The 16,701-nt window shown below is 38.1% G+C and overlaps 1 protein-coding gene across 6 annotated transcripts; it reads left to right on the top strand.

The window, feature by feature from the left end:
* The first annotated feature begins 715 nt into the window (after positions 1–715).
* Positions 716–15,186, top strand: LOC109184659 (putative pentatricopeptide repeat-containing protein At1g77010, mitochondrial). Of its 6 annotated transcripts, none has more exons than XM_019334684.1 (4): positions 716–750; positions 1,524–3,656; positions 3,963–4,033; positions 13,129–13,185. In XM_019334684.1, the coding sequence occupies exon 2, from the start codon at positions 1,564–1,566 to the stop codon at positions 3,427–3,429; it is 1,866 nt and encodes a 621-aa protein (XP_019190229.1). In that variant the 5' UTR covers positions 716–750; positions 1,524–1,563; the 3' UTR covers positions 3,430–3,656; positions 3,963–4,033; positions 13,129–13,185. The 6 variants fall into 6 exon arrangements, with proteins under 6 accessions (XP_019190229.1, XP_019190227.1, XP_019190226.1 ...); XM_019334685.1 differs by lacking the exon at positions 716–750 and having other exon boundaries at positions 1,578–1,647; positions 1,703–3,656; XM_019334682.1 differs by lacking the exons at positions 716–750; positions 13,129–13,185 and adding an exon at positions 14,811–15,186 and having other exon boundaries at positions 1,315–3,656.
* Positions 15,187–16,701: the final 1,515 nt, after the last annotated feature.

The raw sequence follows: 16,701 nt of genomic DNA, 5'->3' as shown, positions 1-16,701 counted from the left end.
ATATTTGAGATTCCCAATCCACCAGATTCAGTTAGAAATCATCTTGAAGAGCTGGTGCATCCAAAACTTGCAATTATAATGCGAGAGTGAGCATCGGAGTTCCTCTGTAGATCACCATTGGAGCAAGTTGTATAGTTTAAAAGCTCTTTAAACCACGAATTTCTAGCTTATTGCTATAGTTCACTTTACAATTTGGAAGCTGGGATTCCTAAGTTAGGGAATTTGTTTCTGTGTGAGATTGTATGAAATGGTTTATCATTCCATATTTTCATTGAACTTTGATGTAAACGTTTTTGACTATGATTAATGAATTTATTTTTTATAAACATTAAAAAGCAGGAAAACTAAGAACAACCAGGGCAGGCGTCTTCTCCTTCAAAAACAATAAAGATATCCACCTTTAATTTTGATCCATCTTTTGCCCTGAATGTACAGAATTTTATACCTGAAAACAAAGAATTTTATAACTGAATGCACATACATTTTTGTCGCGTTAACAAAACAACATCGTTTTGAGAAGCGCAGGGTGCACATTGTTATGTGCGTCCTGGTGCACAGTATAACGATTGGGCATGGTACATATGGATGCAAAAAAAAAACCTTAAGACATCAAGGAACTGAAGTCAAAAGGTATGTATAATAATAATAATAAACATTAGATTCATACAAAAATCCCCAACAATTCATCTTGGCTGTTCAGAGTCCGGGATTGGGGATGTGTGGCATAGGAAAAATATATGATATATAAAGGTAAATTTATTTTATTTTATCAAAAGATTTATCAGGCTTTGAAGGGGATAACTTCCAATAAATTGTTTTGACATTTTTTTTTTGATTTTTTTTTAATAGATACAATTTAATTCTCAACTATAGTATTTTTTTTGATTTAGTTTTAAATGACTTTTTATGCTTAATTAGTTCATCGATTTCAATAATTTTATCTAATTGAGTCATTAATTGTTAGAATCAATGACTAAATTAAGAAAAATTACTATAATTGACGAATAAATTGAGTAAAATCACTATAGTCGAAGACTAACTTGAGTAAAACTACTATAATCAATGAATAAATTGAGTATTAATAGAGTTGAAATTAACAAGCTTCAATTGAATAAAATCATAAAAGTTGATGACTTAATTATGCACAAAAAATTGTTTAAAACTAAATACAGACACAAAATACAAAAAAAAAACACTATAGTCAATAATTAATTAAATTGGGTATTAATACACATTAATAATCATTGCTAACTTGTGGTATACTTTATAATTTTTAAATAGTAAGCATTTCCCAATTAAAATTTACACGATAATACTCTAAACAAGTGTTTCTTAGCAGAAACTGTCCAAGAGCATGAAAGTTCACCAAAAATGGACATTGATTTGCAAGCTCGTTCAGTCAAAAGCATCAACACCCCCAACTCCCTTTTACATGGAAAGATGTTCCACCTTCTTTTCCTAAAAAGGGGCGTTCTAAATTCTGCTCTCACCATAGCTAACCGTTTAATCCAGATGTATGCAAGGTGCGGGCAAATTTCTGATGCCCGGAAGTTGTTCGATGAAATGCCCGAGAGAAACTACTTCACCTGGAACACCCTACTTGAAGGGTACATGAAATGCGGGATGATAAGTGACTCGCTGCGGTTGTTTTCTAGTATGCCCCAAAAGAATGATTTTTCTTGGAATGTGGCCATTTTGGGGCTCGTAAATGCTGGGGAGTTAGACACTGCTCGGCGCCTTTCATATGAGATGCCAAGGAAGAATGCTATCGCTTGGAATGCTTTGATCGATGGGTTTGCACGGACTGGATTTCTTGGTGTTGCTTTGCGGTTGTTTAGGGAGTTTTCTTGTTTTGGTGCGTGTATAACAGGTGAGAAGTCATGCGTTGATCCCTTTGTTTTGACTACGGTTGTTAAGGCTTGTACGAATTTAAGAAGTCTTCGTTTGGGGAGGCAGATTCATGCTCACATTATAGTTGATCAAGTGGAAATTGATTCTACATTGGCTAGTTCACTGGTTAACATGTATGGGAAAGGTGGCGATCTGGAAAGTGCTCACCATATTCTGAGTAGAATGCTGATTCCTGATGATTTTTCCTTGTCAGCTATGATCTTAGCATATGCAAATTGTGGTAGAATGAAGGATGCGAGACAAATTTTTGATGTTAAAACTGATCCTTGTGTTGTATTGTGGAATTCAATGATAACAGGATATGTGTCAAATGGTGATACTTCAGAGGCATTTTTTATGTTTGATGAGATGCACAAGGCAGGAATTACAGGGGACTCCTCAACTTTGGTTAGTGTTTTAAGTGCCTGCAGTAGTGCACAGATTGTCGAGAATTGTCAGCTAGTACATGCTTTTGCTTGCAAGCTCGGATTAGTAGACGATCTCATAGTTGCTAGTGCTTTAATTGACACATATGCGAAGTGTGGATATTCATGCGATGCTTGCAAAATTTTTGGTGAGCTTAAAATGCATGATACTATTTTATTGAATTCTATGATTACCATTTATTGCAGCTGCGGCAGAGTTGAAGATGCCAAGTTGATTTTTGAGTCCATGCCACATAAAAGCTTGATATCTTGGAATGCAATAATTGGTGGTTTCTGTCAAAATGGCTTACCAATAGAAGCCCTGGATATTTTCTGCAAAATGAATAAGATGGATATAAGGATGGATAGGTTTAGTTGTGCAAGCATGATTAGCGCATGTGCCAGCATCTCCTCACTTGATCTTGGTGAACAGGTTTTTGCAAGAGCTATCATCATAGGGATTGATTTTGATCAGATTGTTTCTACCTCCATACTCGATCTTTATTGCAAGTGTGGCTTAGTAAAACAAGCTAGGAAGATATTCGACCAAATAGTGGAACCTGATGAGGCTTCATGGAATTCTATGTTGATGGGTTATGCTACAAATGGCTATGGAACAGAAGCATTGAACTTATTCTGTGAAATGAGATGTGCTGGTGTGTTGCCCACGAATATCACATTCACAGGAGTCTTGTCCGCTTGTAATCACTGTGGACTACTAGAAGAAGGAAAAAAGTGGTTTAATGCGATGAGACATGACTATCATACTGATCCAGGCATTGAACACTACTCGTGCATGGTAGATCTTTATGTACGAGCAGGGTGCCTCGAGGAGGCGATGAATATCACTCTGACAATGCCTTTCGAAGCAGATGCAAGCATATGGTCATCAATTTTGAGAGGATGTGTAGCTCAGGGTAATGAAATCCTAGGAAAGCAAGTGGCTAAGAGAATTACAGAGCTTGATCCTGAGAATTCGAGTGCTTTTGCACAATTGTCAAGTATATATGCAACTTCTGGGAAATGGGAAAGATCAGCTTTGGTTTGGAATGTGATGAAAGAAAAGGGAGTTCATAAAATTCCTGGACAAAGCCGGAGAGATACTTGGATTTGACTTTGCCCCAACATCCGACTGTTAAGATTTTCTGAATAATCCTTTGAGACATATATGAAGCTTGTTGGGCAAAATTGGATGTTATGGTATTATTATGACAACAGGATTTCTGTACAAATATGGTTAGTCTAATCATGAGACTATATGGAGTTGTTGGTCTTATTGGGATGAGACTCGAACCTGAAACCTTCTTTATGAAAAGCTATATGATGCCATCGAATTACAAGGTACTTGACAAAGGAATTAACTTTATTAAATAAATTGATAAATGATTTGATACCGGAATATTGCTGTAGTGATGATGAATGTGTATATATATGTATGCATATATGGCCGTATATACTCGTATGCATATATATTGATGTATATTGATATACGGTACTTAGTCATTAAGTCCATGTTAGTTCATTTTGGACCCATATACTTGGACAGTTTTCCATCTAATCAGATTACTCCAAGGAGGCTTAGTTAAGGCTAAGGATAAGTTTTATCCTGTGTATTTAATTGCTAAATTTTGAAATTCTTATCCACAGAAACTCTATGGTTTAAAAAATCACTAAACCCATCAAGCTAAGCATCTCCTAAATCTTCGTCATGAATCCAGGTACACTTCTGCACTCTAATTTTTTACTCAATTGCTAAATAGTTCTCAGATGTAATCATGTGTTGACAGAGGTTGGGAATTCCCCACCCCGGCCTGAAATTTGTGTAGTTTTCTTTTTGATTTTTTTTTTTTGGCTGCCTGATGATGGAAAATCTATATCAATTGAGCAGCTTGGTGTGTTTGGGTTCTTCACTTGCCTTTTGGCACCACTGGGAGAATGAGATGTAACCCTTAGATCATCCTAGGGGTTTAAATGAGCCGAGCTGCTCGGTTAAAGCTCGACTTGAGCTCTGTCAAAACTGAGCGGCTCGTTTAATAATTGAGCTTGAGCCGAACCTAGATATTCTAGGCTCGTGGCTCGTTGAGCCATATAATATAATATATAATATAATATAATATAATATAATTATATTATAATATATAAAAATAACAATTAAAAATTAAAATTTTAAACTCAAAATTCCTAAAACATTTCTAATCTTCCAAAGCGCAAAGCAAGACTAGATGTATAAACGAGTCGAGACGAGCTCAAGCTTGTTAAGGGAGGCTTTGCTCGAGCTCGAGCTCTGCAGTTTTTGAGCAGCTCGATTGTTCTAGCTCGAATTTGACCTGTTTGATTTAAAATTCATGTTTCAATTCAGTGGTCCTTGATTCCTTGTACATAGATATTTCTTCCGAGATAAGCAGTTCAAAACAAGAAATATTGTTCAATGTTATAGAATATTCTGTGTGATTGAGTATCCTATATTTTAGGAAACTAGAATATTAGCATACCATATCAGTCTAGATCAAGCTAGTATTTAAGGGGAGGTTGACTAACCCTAAAGACATACAGAAAGAGGGAGAACTCTCAAGAGGTATTCTTTTTCTCTCCCAGTTCTCTAACATGGTATCAGAGCCACTTCAATAAATTTTTTTTTCCGTCGATCTCCTGTCGTCACCGCCGGTTCAGAAGGGTCCGCCGGAGTCCGGTGACCACAGCTGCAGAAGTTTCCCGACGAACTGCCCTGCGCGTGGGCCTCACGCGCCACCTTCGCCGCCGCCACCCCCTCCACGCGCCGGCGCGTGGGCCGTCTCCGGCCATCGGAAAAATTTTCCGACGACAGTTTCTGGGTCGCCTAAGTCCCCTCTTCTCAGTTCTGGACTTAGTTTGGACCATCGCCGCTCCGGTTCTAAGGTTAGGTTGTTTCGTACCCCTCCAGGCTCACTTTTAGGCATAAATTCTGGTCTGTTTGGGCTCAAATATTTGTGGGTATGGCTGAGAATAAGTCTGTGGTTGTTACTGATATAGTTCCTGTTAGTTCTAAAATCACGGATTGTAAGCTTAATGACTCTAATTACTTGGAATGGATTCATGTCGTTAAACTTTATCTTACTAGTTTGGATAAGAGTGACCACTTGTCCAAACCTTTGGCTGACCAAGATGCTTCTTGGGTTCGAGATGATGCCCGTTTGTTCCTACAAATCCGTAATTCTATTGATGAGGGTGTTGTTGGGTTCATTAGTCATTGTGCCTCTGTTAAGGAGTTAATGGAGTATTTGGAATACTTGTATGCTGGAAAGGGGAATGTCACTCGAGTTTATGATGTTTGCAAGTCTTTTTTCCGTGCTGAAAAACGTGATTTGTCTCTCCCTGCATACTTTATGGAATTTAAGAAGACTTTTGAGGCACTTAATCAGCTTATGCCATTCACTGCTGACATTAAAGAGCAGCAAACCCAACGTGAACAGTTGGGTGTTCTGAGTTTTTTGGCAGGTCTCCCTTCTGAGTATGACACGGCGAGGTCTGCAATTCTTAGTAGCTCTGCAATCCCTTCTCTTGCTGATGTTTTCCCACGTCTAAGTCGATCGGTGCAATCGCAACCAAATGTGCTTGAGGCTACTATCCCGTCAAACAATGCTCTTGTTGGCCGTCATCCTCGCAGTGGGAATGGTAAAAATTCTCAGGGATACACTTCTGGTGGTATTGTGTGTCATTATTGCCATAAGCCTGGCCACATAAAAAGGGATTGTCGGAGATGGTTGAGGGAACGAGGAAATCCGACTGCTAATGTTGCATCCACCGCTGAGGCGTCTTCCAAGACGGTCACTGTCTCTGCTGATGAGTTTGCTGAGTTCTCTCAGTATCGAGAATCTTTAAAGCGTTCATCCTCCTCTTCAGTCACTGCTATTGCTGACTCAGGTAATGCAACTACGTGCCTTCTCTCATCCTCCTCCAAGTGGGTTATAGACTCGGGTGCCACGGATCATATGACAGGTAACTCTAGTTTGTTTTCCACACTTTCTTCTCGCCCACATAGTTCCCCCGTCACCTTAGCAGATGGTTCTACCTCCCATGTTCTTGGGTCCGGTACCATTACGCCCATCCCCTCGCTCCCCTTGTCTTCTGTCTTGCATCTACCTAACTTTTCGTTCAACTTAATTTCAGTCAGCCAGCTTACCCGAACTTTAAACTGTTCTGTTACGTTTTTCCCTGACTATTGTCTGTTTCAGGATCTTTTGACGAAGAGGGTTATTGGTAAGGGGCGCGAGTCTGGGGGCCTCTACGTTCTTGACACCACGAGGCGAGAACTTATTGCTTGTTCAGGTGCTGTCACTCCAGTAGAAGCTCATTGTAGTTTGGGGCATCCTTCCCTTCCCTTGTTGAAGAAATTGTGTCCGCAGTTTTCTAGTTTGTCTTCTTTACATTGTGAGTCGTGTCAGTTGTCCAAGCACCATCGTGTGCCTTTGAGTCCTAGAGTTTACAAACGAGCGTCTGCTCCTTTTGAGTTAGTACATTCTGATATTTGGGGTCCATGTTCTGTGACCTCTAAACTTGGTTTTAAATATTTTGTTACGTTTGTTGATGATTTTTCCCGAATAACATGGTTATATCTAATGAAGTCTCGTTCTGAACTTTTTGAGGTGTTTTGTGGATTCTGTGTTGAAATTGAGACTCAATTTGGTGTTCCTGTCAAAGTTTTACGTAGTGACAATGCAAAAGAATATTTTTTTTTTCCCTTTGTCTCTTATATGCGTAAGAAGGGTATGTTACATCAGTCCTCTTGTGTTGATACACCTTCCCAAAATGGGGTCGCTGAACGCAAAAATCGGCATCTGCTTGAAACTGCAAGGGCCTTGATGTTTCAAATGGGGGTTCCCAAGCAGTTTTGGAGTGATGCCGTTTCCACAGCCTGTTTCTTGATTAATCGGATGCCCTCTGCGGTCTTGGGTGGGAAAACACCTTTCCATACTCTGTATCCTTCAAAACCTATGTTCCATGTTGACCCGCGTATATTTGGCTGCGTGTGCTTTGTTCGAGATGTCCGTCCCCATGTCACCAAGTTAGATCCCAAGTCTTTGAAGTGTGTGTTTCTTGGATATTCCCGTGTGCAGAAAGGGTATCGGTGTTACTCTCCTGAGCTTGGTAGGTACCTTGTTTCCATTGATGTTGCCTTTCATGAGAACGTCCCTTTCTTTCCTTCATCCCCAGATGCTGTTCGTAAGGGGGAGGAGGATGATATATTGATGTATACGGTAACGTCGTCTGTTCCTTCCCCTGTTCCTACCCCTCCTGTCTTGCAAGTGTATTCTCGTCGACCTCGACCTGACACACTCGTACCGGCACCGCCTCCCATTCCAGACTCGGTACAGACTCCGTGCCCTGACACCACCTCTATGTCATCAGATCCAGTCTTAATTGATGACCGTCCGATTGCAACCCGGAAAGGTAAACGTACCTGTACTTATCCTATATCCTCTGTTGCATCATATGATAGGTTGTCACATGCCTCGTGTTCTTTTATTGCTTCCCTTGAGTCTATTTCCATTCCTAAGACTGTTAGGGATGCCTTGTCCCATCCTGGGTGGCGAAATGCCATGATTGAGGAGATGAACGCTTTGGATCACAATGGTACTTGGGAGTTGGTCACTATGCCTGCGGGTAAAAGATCTATTGGTTGTAAATGGGTGTTTACTGTCAAAGTTAATTCTGATGGGTCTGTGGCTCGATTGAAGGCTCGTCTTGTGGCTAAGGGATATGCCCAAACTTATGGAGTTGATTATTCTGACACTTTTTCTCCTGTGGCTAAGCTTACTTCTGTCAGGTTACTCATCTCAATGGCTGCCATTCATGATTGGCCTTTGCATCAGCTTGATATCAAGAACGCCTTTTTGCATGGGGATCTTCATGAAGAGGTGTACATGGAGCAACCTCCTGGGTTTGTTGCTCAGGGGGAGTCTGGGAAAGTATGTCGTCTTCGGCGATCGTTGTACGGGCTGAAACAAAGTCCACGTGCATGGTTTGGAAAATTTAGCCAAGTTGTTGAGAAGTTTGGGATGGTGAAAGGCAAATCGGATCATTCCATGTTCTACAAGTGGTCCAAAACAGGTATCATCTGGTTGGTGGTTTACGTAGATGACATTGTCATTACAGGGAGCGACACTGAAGGGATTTTGTCTCTCAAGTCATTTCTTCACAGTCAATTCCAAACGAAAGATTTGGGACCACTAAAGTATTTCCTGGGTATTGAAGTTATGAGGAACAAAACAGGTATATTACTCTCCCAACGAAAATATGTTATTGACTTACTTTCTGAAACAGGAAAACTAGGTACTAAACCATGCAATACTCCCATGATATCGAACTTGCAATTGTCAAAGGAAGGGGAATTGTTTGAAAATCCTGAGAGGTATAGGAGATTGGTTGGGAAGCTAAACTACTTGACCGTAACCCGTCCAGATATTGCATACCCAGTTAGCGTTTTGAGTCAGTACATGTCATCTCCAACTATTGATCACTGGGCAGCTGTAGAGCACATCTTGAGTTACTTAAAGGGAGCTCCGGGACACGGAATTTTGTATAAGAATCACGGTCACACTCGGATTGAGTGTTTTACTGATGCGGATTGGGCAGGTTCCAAAGAGGATCGTAGATCAACAACTGGATATTGTGTTTTCTTTGGAGGTAATCTGGTTTCCTGGAAGAGTAAGAAGCAGAATGTAGTCTCTCGTTCGAGTGCAGAGTCTGAATATAGAGCGATGACACAATCAACGAGTGAAGTAATGTGGATACACAACCTTTTGTATGAGTCTGGTTTCAAAGCTCCAATTCCTGCAAAGTTATGGTGTGATAACCAAGCTGCTCTTCATATTGCATCAAACCCGGTGTTCCATGAACGAACTAAGCACATAGAGATTGACTGTCATTTTGTACGTGAGAAGATACAACAAGGGTTAATCTCCACAGGATTTGTGAAGACAGGAGAACAACTTGGGGACTTATTCACGAAGGCCCTTACTGGAACCCGAGTCAGTTATTTGTGTAACAAGTTGGGCATGATCAATGTCTTTGCTCCAACTTGAGGGGGAGTGTTATAGAATATTCTGTGTGATTGAGTATCCTATATTTTAGGAAACTAGAATATTAGCATACCATATCAGTCTAGATCAAGCTAGTATTTAAGGGGAGGTTGACTAACCCTAAAGACATACAGAAAGAGGGAGAACTCTCAAGAGGTATTCTTTTTCTCTCCCAGTTCTCTAACATTCAACTTGCAAAAAATATGAATAATATTAGATAACAAATGAAAGTAATTAAAAATAGTCAGACAAGTATGTTACTTAGTAACTTACTTTCATGAGTTGGATGCCGGAAGAAATATTTCTTGAAATTATTTCTCTTTCTGAAAAAAAAAGATAAATAAGTATACAATTAAACAAATATTTTAAAAAGATAATGTATCATTTAGCATAAAAGTTAACTTACTTTATTTTTGGTAACTCCATGTATATGTCGAAGCCAATCACCTCCACAAAGTAAAGCTTGTGCTGATTTAGGCAACAATGATGCATGATACGAATCAATTACTCTTGTCCCAGCACTAAATATTGCTTCTGAAGCAACAGTGCTAACAAGTATATCTAAAATATCTGCTGCCATTCTTGACAATATTGGATACTGCAGTCTATTCATCTTTCACCAGTCTAAACAACAAAAGTTGCTAGCCACCAGTCTAAACAACAAAAGTTGCTAGGAACCTCAGTAGTCTTAAGATGCCCTTTTTCTAGATAGTTTACTAACTCCGAGTTTTTAGGCCCTGAAGTTTCAACTTGTGCACAAAATCTTTCAAAATCTTACCAAGCATATGTAGACTTTTCGCGGCTGACTTGGCTTCCAAAAAAGTTAGAAGAACTTGGATTTTCAGAATTTTCTTTGTTCATTGATTCAGCAACATACTCTTCATAAAATCTCATTCACTTTTGCTATATTCTCCTTAGCTTCCTGATCAGAATAAGTCTAGGGAAACAGAATTCAACTGCAAGCATTTTCTTTGTTGGATCAAAGACATCACCTATAGCCATCAACAAATTGTGCTCACCCCAATATTTATCAAACTTCTTCTTCATTCTCTTAACCAAATCCCTAATAAAGTCATCTTCATCATCTATATGACTATCCAATGTTGATTTGATTTTTTGAACTTCTTGAAGAAACAAATTTGAAGTAGGGTACTCAGAACTGGAAATAAAATTGAATTCAGATAATCACAAGTCACAATTTTAACCAAATTAAAAAAAAAAAAAATAAAAGAAACAAACCTGAAATAATGTGAGTAGTTGTCCAAAAAGACTCTAAAATTGAGCAAACTTTGGCAACCATGTCCTAATCATCTTCCAATGGACAGCTGTCAAAGAATGGATCGCGTTCTTTTAGCATCTTAAAAGCTTCTTTGAACTTGAGTGCACAACTTAACATCTCAAAAGTTGAGTTCCATCTAGTTTTACAATCACGAATCAATTTTATATCTTTCAATTGCAATTGTTACACACAGTTAGCAAATTGTATATGTTTTGATTCCGACCGGTTCACATATTCCACACTATCTCTAACATCACTAATGATGTGTTGAATCTCATCTAATCCATCTTGAACGCACAAGTTCAAGATGTGTGCACAACATCGAACATGAAACAAACGTCCCCCACATACCAAACTTGTTGACCTTTGGAGTGTATCCTTCATGTACCGAATAGTAGAATCATTACTTGAAGCATTATCAACTGTAATTGTAGAAATACCAGCAAATCAGATTGTTTGAAGGTTTATGAGATTGAAAAGAAGAAACTGAAGAACAATTTTGAAAGTTTTAGTAAAGTAAGTTTGATAACAGATTGTTGGAAATAAAAAAATCAAAAGATTGAGTATATGGTTGTCACTGGATTGATTCTTCCCGGAGGTTGCAGAAGAGAGCTTTAAGCTTCATTAACATTCCACCACCGAGGGGAGGTCTTCAACTTTCTAATGCTATATTTTTATGCATGAAAGAGTGGGGCATTGAAAAGTTTTTACAATTACAGTTGATAATGCTTCAAGTAATGATTCTGCTATTCGGTACATGAAGGATACACTCCAAAGGTCAAGAAGTTTGGTATGTGGGGGACGTTTGTTTCATGTTTGTTGTTGTGCACTCATTTTGAACTTGTGTGTTCGAGATGGATTAGATGAGATTCAGCACATCATTAGTGATGTTAGAGATAGTGTGGAATATGTGAACCGGTCGGAATCAAGACGTATACAATTTGCTAACTGTGTACAACAATTGCAATGAAAGATAGGAATTAGTGATTGTAAAACTAGATGAAATTCAACTTTTGAGATGTTAAGTTGTGCACTCAAGTTCAAAGAAGCTTTTAAGATGCTAAAAGATCGTGATCCATTCTTTGACAGTTGTCCATTGGAAGATGATTAGAACAAGGTTGCCAAAGTTTGCTCAATTTTAGAGGCTTTCTGGACAGCTACTCATATTATTTCAGGTTTTTTTCTTTTAATTTTTTTATTATTATTTTTTTAAATTGGTTAAGATTGTGACTTGTGATTATCTTAATTCAAATTTATTTCAGGTTCTGAGTACCCTACTTCAAATTTGTTTCTTCAAGAAGTTCAAAAAATCAAATCAACATTGGATAGTTATGTAGATGATGAAGATGACTTTATTAGGGATTTGGTTAAGAGAATGAAGAAGAAGTTTGATAAATATTGGGGTGAGCACAATTTGTTGATGGCTATAGGTGCTGTCTTTGATCCAACAAAGAAAATGCTTGCAGTTGAATTCTGTTTCCCTAGACTTATTCTGATCAGGAAGCTAAGGAGAATATAGCAAAAGTGAATGAGATTTTATGAAGAGTATGTTGCTGAATCAATGGACAAAGAAAATTCTGAAAATTTAGGTTCTTCTAACACTTTTGGAAGTCAAGTCAGCCATGAAAAGTCTACATATGCTTGGGAAGATTTTGAGGGATTTTGTGCACAAGTTGAAACTTCAGAGCCTAAAAACGCAGAGTTAGTAGACTATCTAGAAAAAGGGTGTCTTAAGACTACTGAGGTTCCTAGCAACTTTTGTTGTTTAGACTGGTGGAAGATGGATAGACTGCAGTATCCAATATTGTCAAGAATGGAAGCAGATATTTTAATTATACCTGTTAGCACTGTGGCTTCAGAAGCAACATTTAGTGCTGGGACAAGGATAATTGATTCGTGTCGTGCATCCTTGTTGCCTAAAACAACACTAGCTTTACTTTGTGGGGGTGATTGACTTCGACATATATATGGAGTTAACAAAAATAAAGTAAGCTAACTTTTATGCTAAATGATACATTATCTTTTTAAAACATTTGTTTAATTGTATACTTATTTATATATATTTTTTTCAAAAAGATAAATAATTCCAAGAAATATTTCTTCCGGCATCCAACTCATGAAAGTAAGTTACTAAGTAACATACTTGTCTGACTATTTTTAATTACATTCATTTGTTATCTAATATTATTCATATTTTTTGCAAGTTGAACATATATTTCTTGTTTTGAACTGATTATCCCGGAAGAAATATCTATTTACAAGGAATCAAGGGCCACTGTTGTTGACTTGTATTTTGATGTGAAGTTGTGACTTGTGAACTTATTTTGAGTGCTTTGATGTTTGAACAATGTTGTTGACTTGTGTCTTGTAGTTTGTTGTGAATTTATTTTGAGTGCTTTGATTTGATGTTTTTATTATTTATGTACGGATAAAACAAAGTAGTTTATTTTTAATTGAAACATAAATTTTAAAACAGGTGAAATTCGAGCTAGAACTTGAGCTCAAGATCAAAGCTTGAACAATCGAGCTGCTCGAGCAGCTCGAAAATTGCCGAGCTCGAGCAGAGCCTACCTTAGCGAGCTCGAGCTCAAGCTCGGCTCGACTCGTTTACATCCCTAGATCATCCACCACCACCACCACCAGTTCACCTTAGCCTTCACACCTCTAATATTCATCTATTCACACACACACTTCACCCTGGCTGTTCTTTACAGTGTTGAAAAAGGCTTTTGATGAACTACACCATCTGTCTGTGATTGGTAGAAGCTATGAGATCTAAGGGCAATGTTTATAATGTTTTTAAAATGGTTTCTTTAAAGTATATATGTTGGTTATTTTTTAATCTTTATATGCTTATATTGTTTATTTGCATGATTGTTTTTATAAGTTTTGGACACAAATCAGTCTTCCGCAATTGTCTGCCGGTCATGCTTGAATGTGCGAACAAGAATGGTTCAACTCTTCTGTACGCGATTCATGCAACTTACAAGGTGCTACATTCAAGGGTAAAAAAGCTATATATTGGATTATTGGGACAATGTAAGATAAAGACAATCCAAGTTTCATAAATCATTGTTTCACATAATGCAACCTGCAATGAAATTAGGCAAAAAACTTCAAAGGTCAAATAAGAGTATTATATGGAGTAGCAGGTCATATCTAACTAGTACAAACATTATTGAGAAATGACCGTGTTGGTGACAATTTGTGTAGTTTGGAGGATTAGCTCAAACTATTCAGCTCTAATTTTTCAGAATGTTGTTACTCTTAGTGCTATAAACTAACTGTAATAGCACCAAGAATAGCAACTCAAAATTTTCACACTACAAGATTCAATAAATTTCTAAATTAGGATTGGCACCTTTTTAAATAGGTCTTGTAAACAACTTTGTGAAAATGTAAAGACGTACAATTTGAGCTAATCATCTAGACTATACAAATTATCACTAACCTCTTTTCTCAATAATGTTTGTACTAGTCGGATATGGAGTTGCTACTCCAGATCTGATATGCCCATTGAAGTTTCTTGACTGATTTCAGTGTGAGTTGTATTCTATGAAACAATGTTTTTTGAAACTTAGATTGTCTTAATCTTACACAATTCCAATATATAGTCTTATGATCCCTGTGTGTAGCACCATGTAGGTTTCATGAAAACAATTAAGCAGATAAATGTTGCGCCAATCACGTACACAAGTGTTCCGCACGTCCAAGTATAACGAACAGAGAAATGTGGAAAACTGATTTGTGTCCATACGCATGATTAGAGAATTTTGGATCATTGCAATAGCCTCTTTCGTAACATTTAACATGAGGTCCAATAATATTGAAGACCTTAGCTTATTTGACTTAAACTCTATGAACTAGATCCCTTGTAAGAATAAGATAGAGTGAATGTCATTACCACATTATGTAATTTTGGTGTGTAGTTTATAGAAATTAAAGTTTGGTTTTATGAACATATATAATGCATTTTATGGACATAAACAGAGTGAATGATGTTATCATATTATGTGACTGTAGTGTGTAGACTGTACTGTGTAGTCTATGATATAATTTGCCCATTATTTTTGGGATAAGGTCTAAATACACAAACTATTTTAAAAATTGTTCTTGCACTTACTACTGCTTGCTGTTGATGTTTTTCTTGTGCTTGAGGCTATTTATATTTGGAGCTAGAGGCGGACAGAAGTCCTTGTAGCGGGACAATGCACACTTTTTGGCCATCAACCATATGTTTGTATATGCAGCGTGGTTTATTGGCTGACAAACTGCGACTCAATTTTGACTTTCAACTCCGCAACTGAAACACACTCGGAGTTATTGGCAACAACAACAACGTTTAAAGACGACAAAAGCTACCAGAACAAACGAATTATGGAGTACAAGGGAAAGCTAGGATTTACATGTCGGATGACCTATCGCTTTGGGTGCTAGAAGACATAAGAGATTACAATTGGGAGGTAAAAAGGGTCGTGAGAATCGTTAAGGAGAATAATAGGTTAATCGGTTGTAGACTTGTAGTCTTGTGGACATGGTGTTGATGATGGCGTATAGGCATCAATTGTATTAATTAAGAGAGTGGTTTTCGTTACCCTATGAATATTTTTCCATGGAAAATACTACATCTACTCCCATTTCATACTCCTTACTTTTACTCCCACACTTAAAATATTGATATAGACACTTTTACCGGGGTCCACATGAAGAAAATAACCAATCAGAGCCCGCCACATTAGGGAGTAAATTTGAGGGAGTAAGATTTGAGAATCGTTTACCCTGCACCACGACGCGCACAGCACTGTGCGCCCTGCGCCTCCCAAAACGACGTCGTTTTGGTAAGTTATGTAGGGAGTTGACGTGATCATGTGTATCTTTTTTTATACAATTATGTACATCCGAAACAAGAAATTTATGTGTATTATGTTAAGAGTTGATGTTTATTATGTTAAAAGTTTATGTATATTATGTATTATGTTAGATTATTTGTATTATCTTTTAAAAAAAAAGGATGTGTATTTTGTTATACAATTAGGTACATTCATGTATACAATTATGAGTATTATAATATAAAATTATGTACATTTTTGAACATGAGATTTTTTTAAAAGAAAATTAACCCGCCAACACAGGGTAGCAAAATTAAAAAAAAAAAAAAAACTAATTCTGAAACGACGTCGTTTTGCATCAGGGCGCACAATGCAATGCGCGCCCTGGTGCAGGATATAAATTGCCAAGATTTGGAAGTACATGTAGTAGAACTCATAATCACATGGTGTTTGTTCTTTCATGCTTTTCGATTCTTGAGTCACACTTGTGTGAAATTGTCGCACGAATCTTAATCTGTGACTCTGTGAGACAAGTTAAGTCTAGGATAATTGTTTGTTAATTATTGTTACGACCCTAAATAGGACCGTAACAGCTATGAAACCTTTCGAGCAGGCTTCTGACTCCTACCGTATTCGAGTCACGACAAACTTCGAATTCACACTTCGAGTGTGTGAGTGCTCCAAGAAAAATAACTAAAAGAGTAGAATTGTTAGTATAAGTTATTATTATTACTATTTGTCTTATATGTTTTATATTATGTGGCTTAGATAGCTTGACTTAGTTTAGCTATTTGATAGGATTAGTTAGAGTTAGATACACTCTGTAATCCTGTTGTTACGTTGTTAACGAAATTCCTTTTCCAATCTGGTATCAGACTAGGATTTTTCGATCTCTCCAACCTCCACCACAAATTATCCCCTCCCTTCCCGCACTTCAATCGACCATGTCATCCGACTCAGATCGCACGGCCACAGACGGCTGAGCTCCGGCAGCCGGCGGTTCCCTCGCCGGGGCTCACCACTACGTCACGATGAAATTAACGCTGAAGAATTACCTCTTCTGGCGTATGCAAATCGTGTCTTTCCTCCGAGGCCAGGAGCTCCTGGGCTTCGTCGACGGCACCCACCCTTGCCCGCCGGAGCAGATCGCCGGCACACCGGCCTCAGATGACGCCTCCTCCAGCCATGCTGTTCCGGCCACTCCGAATCCGGCCTACAAG

Source organism: Ipomoea nil, unplaced genomic scaffold (genome assembly GCF_001879475.1).
Source record: "Ipomoea nil cultivar Tokyo-kokei standard unplaced genomic scaffold, Asagao_1.1 scaffold1274, whole genome shotgun sequence".
Taxonomy (NCBI): Eukaryota; Viridiplantae; Streptophyta; class Magnoliopsida; order Solanales; family Convolvulaceae; genus Ipomoea; species Ipomoea nil.
The sequence above is the reverse complement of the archived record's forward strand: the minus strand, read 5'-3'. Positions and strand labels throughout refer to the sequence as shown.